We start from the raw sequence: 7482 nt of genomic DNA, 5'->3' as shown, positions 1-7482 counted from the left end.
CAGCCGCTGAAAAGCCCCCCCCCCCGCCTGCCTTTCATCCTAGAGGAGACCGTGGCCAAGCCATTCCTTTGCCTCAGGTGTGCAGGGGATTGGGGGGGGGGGATGAAGGGGCTGCACTCCTTCCACAAGACCCCTGCCCAAGACTCTTTTCCCCCTCCCTGGCCGGAATGTCTCCTGGGGCGGGGGAGGCAGTGCCAGACTCAGAAGAAACTGGATCCTGCTGTCAACAAGAGCTGGCTCCCCAAACTGGTCCCCAGAGAAAGGTGATTGAGCAGAGGAAGCTGCGGTGGGGGTGAACATAGGAACATAAGAGGAGCCAGTGCTGGATCAGGCCAGTGGCCCATCCAGTCCAACACTCTTCTGTGTCACACGGGCCAAAAGTATCCGGTGCCATCAGGAGGTCCAGCACTGGGACCAAGAGGACACTAGAAGCCTTCCCACTGTTGCCCCCCCCCCCAAGCACCAAGAATAACACAGCATCCCTTGCCCGAGAGTTCCTCTCTATGCCTTATGGCTAAGAACCCCTGATGGACCTCTGCTCCATATGTTTATCCAGTTCCCTCTTATAAGAACATAAGAGAAGCCAGTGTTGGATCAGGCCAATGGCCCCTCCAGTCCAACACTCTGTGTCACACAGGGGCCAAAAATACCCGGTGCCATCAGTGGGGCCAGGACACTAGAAGCCCCCTCCCGCTGTTGCCCCCCCCCAAGAATAACAGAGCATTGCTTGCCGCAGAGTTCCTATCTATACCTCGTAGCTAAGGGCCACTGATGGACCTCTGCTCCATATGCTTATCCAATTCCTCTTTATTAAGAACATAAGAGAAGCCAGGGTTTGATCAGGAGCAGGGAGGGGTACCGAAGATGGTGCCTGCCCCTGGCCAGCCCCTTAGAGGGCAAGCTGGCAGCAAGGGGGGGGGGTCCTTTGGCAGCTCCTGCTCTGTGGTCAGCGAGGGGGAAAGTGGGGGGGGGAACACCCCCAAGAGAGAGCAGCTTTGTCTTCATCCTATTTTTAACTCTCTGCCTGCTGGCGTGAGACAGGTGGTCCCTGCCCGTCTCGGGGAGAAGCCCGCCCTCAGTCCATGGCCACCACCTCTGGAGGGCTCGGGTTTCTCTTTGTGACTTTCTCCTCCCCCCACCGGCCTGGCTAAATTTGGTAAAATGGCCCCTTGTCCAATGAAGAGACAAGGGAGGTGGCGATTGGCCATTCAGCAAGCGGCCTCCCTTGATGTCCACCCTGAATACAAATTGGCGAGCCAGAAGCCGCGGAGAAACTTTTGGCACCTGCGAGGACCGGAGCGGGCAGTGGTGGTGGTGGTTCTCTCTCGGCAGGTCGCTGCAGGGGGTTACCTGCCAACATGGTAAGCGCGGTCGGTCGGTCGGGGCACGGGCCAGGGATGCTGAGGATCCTGTTACACTCTGGAGAGGGTACCGGGGATGGCCTGTCCCAGAGCTGCCAAACATGGACAGGCAGAATGAGGGATGGGTCAGGTGGCCAGCCCTGGAATTGGCAGAGCAAGGAAGCGGAGAATCAGCAGCGCTGCCCTGGTGGAGGCACTCGGCGGGAGGCCGCCGGGCAGGCGAGACGAGAGACCCGTTGGCAGGGGCTGCTGGTTCAGTTGGTGCTCTGAAAGAGAGCCGGGCAGAGGAGGACAGCGGGGCGGGGAGGAAGACCCTGCCTTCAGCTAGAAAGTGCCGCCACCGTTGAGAGAGAGAGAGAGCCCTTGGCAGGCTTTCTCCCAGAGGACTACGTGGATGAGGATGGCTTTAGAAAGGTCCCCGGGGGTCGTAGAGAAAGGCTGGGATTGAGGCAGCCTTTGTTGGGACCCTGGGTAGCGGTCTCCTGTTTGGGGGAGGGGAGCCCGTCTTTCTTAAGCTGACCTTTAGGAGGGATGAGGGGCGGCTCGGGAGAGGGGCGCTGGCCTGGGCCAGAGCAGGCGGTGTGGAAAACTGAGCCGCTGGTCACAAGGATCCGTCGGCAGCCTCCCTGGCCCTGAGCTCTGGGCACCCACTCGGAGGAGGAACTCGATCCGAGAGCAACAGGTGCTGGGGCAGCTGGCCGCCAGCCACTGCGCTCCCTAGAAGGAGGACACGGGCGCGGCTAAGAATAGCCCAGGGCCGAGAAGGCTCCTGCACCGACCCCCCTAGACCTCCACCAACAATGGCATCCAGGGGGGGAGAGAGAAGCCCCTGGAAACTGGGCCACAGGGGACAGGGAGGACCACAGTCTCAGAAATCCATGGCCGGAGGATGGACGGACGGACGGACGGCGTGGCCCCCTCCCCAGCCTGGAGACCCTGGCAACTGGGGAAGGCCTTCCCGTCCACCAGGGCGACTCAGGGTGCCTTTTGCATTCCTGTCTTCTGGAGGCGCTGCTCAGCAAGAAACCTGAGGAGTGGTAGAGCCCTTGCTGAGCATGCAGAAGGTCCGCGTTAAAAGGAGTGGGCAAGTGGTAGGAAAGACCTCTCTCTGCCCGAGACCCCGGAGAGCCGCTGCCGGCCCGAGTAGACAAGAGCCACCATGTCGGACCAGGTAGAAGGCAGCTGACTGTTACGGGGGGCGGGGGGGGCGCGCTCAGGCCTGCCACAAATGTGGGAAGGGGGTTCAGTTCCTCAGGCCCGATACAGCCCCATCTTCTCCACATAACCTCCCTGAACCCCGAGAATTGCCAGTTCTGGGCTGGGAAATCCTTGAACGGAGCGGGTGCAGAGACAACTGGGGGCCTGGAGACCAAGCAGCCCTCTGAGGAAAGGCAGAGGGACTTGGGAAGGTTTAGTCTGGAGAAGAGGGGGGGGGGCACAGGGTTCCTCTCTTGGAAGTCTTTGAAGGGCCAGAGCCACTTTAGAGTCCAGCTGGACCTTTAAGGCCGACAAAGGTTTCTTCGAGGCATGAGCTTCCGTGTGCAGAGCACACTTTTGCAACTCCTTTGGAATGGCGGATGTGGTCCTGATTTGAAGGGCTGTCCCTTAGAGGGCAGGGAGCTGTTCTTGTGGGCAGCGGAGGAGAGGGCTCACAATCACGGGCTTAAATGAAGGATGGGAAGGGACCGGCTGGATGTTAGGGAAAACCTTTTTGACAGAGTTGTGCCCCAGTGGAGTCGGCTGGGCTGCCTGGGGAGGTGGTGGTGAGCTTCCCCTCCCTGGCCGTCTTGAAGCAGCGGCTGGACACACACTCGTCGGGGGGGTGCTCTAGGCTGATCCTGCACTGAGCCGGGGGCTGGACTAGGTGGCCTGTAGGGTTCCCTTCCAAGTCTGTGTGATTCTCTGATTCTGAGGTTTTGGGGGTGAAGCCCGGGGTGCAGGGCCGGAGTCCCCCCTCCAAAACAGCCATTTCTCTGGAGATTGGCTGTAAATCCGGGAGACGGGCCAGGCCCCACCTGGAAGCTGGCGACCGTACCTGCAGCAGGAACCTGTGTGGGAAGGGAGGGAGAGGACGGAAGGAAGGCCCCGATCCACTGCATCCCCTTGCATGTGGCCAGAGCGAAGGGGCAGGGGGGCGGCAGGAATGAGGGGAAAGGGTCTGGAGGCAGCCTTGTTGAGTGGGGGGGGGATTGATCGGGGGCTGGCATTTGTGTGATGCCGGAACTGAGTCCTGGGAGATGCCCCCAGCGTCCCCCCCCCCGAAGTGCCTGGGCTGGAGGGAGAGGAAGCAGGTGTAGGGCAGAGCTCCGTTGAGCGCCTTCCTCAGGCCGGGCCAGGCAGTGACTCCCTTTACTTGCCTTGCAGACGGACCAGCAGGCCGAGGCCCGGTCCTTCCTCACTGAGGAAATGATTGCCGGTGAGTTTGGGGGTGGCGTGTGTGCGTGAAATCATCACCTGGTGCCCCCCCCCGATCTCCGGTTCGAATGGGAGGCAGAGCAATCGAGACCCACAAGTCCCATTTGGTTGGGGCTTACCTGGACGAGAATGGCTCCCCTGCGCGCGACCCAAACAGACGGCACCCAGCTGCCCCTCGAACCACTGCGGGTCCCCAGGAAACGGCCAGCTGCCAAAGCCGGGGTTGTGTGTGCGGATGCCCTGCCCCGACTGCGTGGGCTCCGACTGGGGTTCCCAGATCCAGGGTGGGGGAATTCCTGGCTCGGGGAGGGCAGGGACCGCAGTGGGGCACGGTGCCACAGAGCCCACCCTCCTAGGGGAACCGGCCCCTGCAGCCTGGAGGTGAGCTGTAATTCCAGGGGATCTCCAGGTCCCACCTGGAGGCTGGCATCCCCAGGCTGTGACCCGTATGGACCATGGGGAACCTGAATCCTCTTCAGACTGTGGGTCCCGGGACATCTGGCCAATGATCCCTTGCCCTTTCCGTCACCGCCAGCGGGTGGGGTTCATGCCGGCCCACTGGCGGTTTAAGAAGCGCGCGGCCTTCCTTCGTGGGGCTGCTTTCCGCATCCGCTCCCCAGCTAACCCCGCGCTCCCTGTCCCGCCTGTCGCAGAGTTCAAAGCCGCCTTCGACATGTTTGATGCTGACGGGGGCGGGGACATCAGCACCAAGGAGCTGGGCACCGTCATGAGGATGCTGGGCCAGACGCCCACCAAGGAAGAGCTGGACGCCATCATCGAGGAGGTGGACGAGGATGGTAGGAAGCCGTGCTGGTGTTGGGGGGTGGGTGTCGAGGGAGGGAGGGAACCACATAGGGGGTGAGGGGGGGCAATGCCTGACCCCCCCCCGGCCCTTCCCTTCCCTGCAGGCAGCGGCACCATCGACTTTGAGGAGTTCTTGGTCATGATGGTGCGCCAGATGAAAGAGGATGCCAAAGGAAAGTCCGAGGAAGAGCTGGCCGAGTGCTTCCGCATCTTCGACAGGTGAGGCCTGGCTCGGGCCCCTCCCTCCCTCCCTCCGGGAACAGGATTCCCCTTTGGAATTTAGGGATATTTAGAGCACACACACGCCCCCACCAAGGAGGAGGAGGAGGAGACATTCTTCCAAAGGCAGCACAACACACTCCTGGCCCCAGCCTGATCTCAGACTGGCAAGGCAAGAAGGGCTTGGCCGGGCTCCAGGGATGCCGGGGGTCTCTGCAGCGGGCCTTTATATAGCCTTGCTGTACCACAGGCAGGAATCTTTGACCTCCACCCTCTACCCCGGCTCCTCTCCGGCCTCTGCCCAGCCCCTGCTTTCTGCCACAGAGCCAAGGCGGAGCACACACAACCCCCCCCGCCCGTTAAAGTGAGGTTGAAAAAGTGAACTGTTCCCCTTTCCTGAAGAGCTGCCCTTTGGGGTGCCTCTCTGCTTGGCAAGGGCTCCTTTGCAGAGCACATCTGTACTAAGAACACAGCATAGGCTGCTAGAGGGGGTCCGGCAGGCCCAAGTCCGCCCCGTGGGTCAAGCTGGGCAATATACAACGGTGGGTCACACGCAGGGAGCCACATACGTATGGACAAAGCCCTTGGCTTGCCAGGGAAAGCAACCCCCCCCCCCCCACACACTTCTGCACGGAGACCAGCCTGACCAGATAATGTGCCAGTCCAGGCTGGGCAGACAGGCCCAAGGAAAGGCAGTCACAGTGAGGACCCCCCCCCCCCACCGCCGCTTCCCCGATCAGCAGGCCAAGAAAAGCTCAAGGCCCCCTTCCTCACCTTCTGCCCTCTCCTCCTCCCGCCCCGCCAGGAACGCAGACGGCTACCTGGACGCGGAGGAGCTGATTGAGATCTTCCGGGCGTCTGGCGAGACGGTCAGCGAGGAAGAGATCGACTGGCTCATGAAAGACGGAGACAAAAACAACGACGGCCGGATCGACTTTGATGGTGGGTGAAGGGGCTTTTGTGGCCCAGCGCTGAGACCCCACACCCTTCTTGCAACCTGGCCCCATGGCCCGGGGGGCTCTCGGCCGACGCCGGAGGGCGTCTTGTGGGCCCCCAGGAGAAACAGACGAGGTGCAGACTTACCACCGAGGAAAGTCAGGGTTGCTAGGCAGAGGCAGGCCATGGCAAACGCCACTTCCATCTCGTGACGGGACCTGAACGGTCCAGGCTAACCCCGTCTCCTCAGATCTCAGAAGCTAAGCAGGGTCGGCCCTGGTGAGTCAGTGGATGGAAGACCACCAAGGAAGTCCAGGGTTGTGACGCAGAGGCAGGCAGCAGCAAGCCACCGGTTCCATCTCTTGCCTTGGAGCCCTACAAGTTGGCTGAGACTCGACGGGACTTTCCATCCACCATCGTAGAATATAAATCTAATCCATCCCAGTATATTCCTTTCATCCCCGGGGGCCTTGTGGGGGTCTAGAGCCCAGAACCCATGCCCCCCCCTTGGCTCAGGAGCTCCAGCTGCAGGTGCCCCAGGGTCACTTGGGTTGTGGGCAGGGATCATTTCTGCAGGACCACACATGAGTGGAGCTCCGGCAGTAAAGAGCCCAGGGGGCGGGCACATAAACAAGCTCCACCCCCCACTCCCAGCAGCCCTCAGTCAGAGCAAGAAGCAGCCAGGTAAGTTGCAGAGCCAACAGGTCCAAAACAGTCCAATGGCACCTTTAAGGCCAAGTTTTATTCAGGTACAAGGTCTCCCTCCTCTGTGATGACAGATCTGCACATCCCCCCCTCCCCCAATAGCTAGCCATCCGAAACAGTCCAGTGGAGCCTGAGCGGTGGGTGTTGCCTTCTGACACACTTCCGGTGATGTCAGGGGGTGTGTCATATGCAAATGAGTTATGCAAATGAGCTCCTGCACCTCTTTATCTACGAAATGACGTTCCCTCTAAGCTGAGTTAGTGTGAGCTAGCTCAGAGTTTCTTAGCCTCCGGCTCACACATTTTTGTCTTCGCTCAGGAAGGAGGGCTCCAGAGCACACTAATGTATGCAGCGGCCAAATCACTCGCTCACAACTGTAATGCCAGTAGCTTACCAAGTAGAATTTTCGCTCACAAGACTCCACAGCTTAGAGGGAGCATTGGTTGTGGGTCCCAAGTATTGGGGGGGGGGGCTTGCCCGCTCGTGCTCGGCTCCCAACAGTGAGGGGAAGCATGGGCTCTTTTGCCCAGCCCTGTCCTGGGGCTCACCACGGCTTCCTTCTCTCCACAGAGTTCCTGAAGATGATGGAGGGTGTGCAGTAAAGCGCCTGGACATTCCTGCAAGGGTGGTGGCAGCGGCCGGCTCTCTCTCGCCCCTCCGCCAGCCCCCCCCTGCCTTGCCCCCCCCCGATCCCCCACTTCTGGGCCAGCTTGCTCCAGATTGGAGATTCCATTTCAGCTCCTCTGAGGACTTCCTTCCTCCCGCAACTCTGTTTATAAGCACTTCAATAAAGAGCAAAGGACTGGAACTGACTGGAGGCTGCTTGTGAGGGGCCGGGGGAGCAGCTGCAGAGCCCCTGGGCCCGGGGGTGTTGGTGTTGGGGGGGCTACGGCTTTGCTTGCAGCACCCTGTGGGCAAATCTCTGCCTCCATAGAAGGAAATCTCTGCCTCCATAGAAGCCAGTTAAACAGAGCCCTTCAAGGGGGGGGGACGGGGACTGGGGCTTTGAGTGTGAGAGGGAAGCCCAGGCAGAGGTACATCT

The 7482-nt window shown here is 60.7% G+C and overlaps 1 protein-coding gene across 2 annotated transcripts; it reads left to right on the top strand.

Annotated features, from left to right (window-relative positions):
- Nucleotides 1-1261: 1261 nt before the first annotated feature.
- TNNC2 (troponin C type 2 (fast)) lies at nt 1262-7114 on the top strand. 2 transcript variants are annotated; one of them, XM_015412329.1, is made up of 6 exons: nt 1262-1361; nt 3726-3777; nt 4430-4573; nt 4685-4799; nt 5605-5741; nt 7011-7114. In XM_015412329.1, exons 1-6 carry the CDS (start codon nt 1359-1361, stop codon nt 7040-7042), a joined length of 483 nt encoding a protein of 160 aa, XP_015267815.1. In that variant the 5' UTR covers nt 1262-1358; the 3' UTR covers nt 7043-7114. The 2 variants fall into 2 exon arrangements, with proteins under 2 accessions (XP_015267815.1, XP_015267814.1); XM_015412328.1 differs by lacking the exon at nt 1262-1361 and adding an exon at nt 2428-2532.
- The last annotated feature ends 368 nt before the right edge of the window (nt 7115-7482 follow it).

This window comes from Gekko japonicus, unplaced genomic scaffold (assembly GCF_001447785.1).
Source record: "Gekko japonicus isolate JY-2015 unplaced genomic scaffold, Gekko_japonicus_V1.1 scaffold3673, whole genome shotgun sequence".
Classification (NCBI taxonomy): Eukaryota; Metazoa; Chordata; class Lepidosauria; order Squamata; family Gekkonidae; genus Gekko; species Gekko japonicus.
The sequence above is the reverse complement of the archived record's forward strand: the minus strand, read 5'-3'. Positions and strand labels throughout refer to the sequence as shown.

What these genes read in the sequence shown, in the direction of transcription:
- TNNC2 (XM_015412328.1), top strand. An exon ending in TGCTTCCGCATCTTCGACAG is followed by an intron (nt 4,800 to 5,604) that starts GTGAGGCCTGGC and finishes CCGCCCCGCCAG; the next exon opens with GAACGCAGACGGCTACCTGG. An exon ending in CGGCCGGATCGACTTTGATG is followed by an intron (nt 5,742 to 7,010) that starts GTGGGTGAAGGG and finishes TTCTCTCCACAG; the next exon opens with AGTTCCTGAAGATGATGGAG.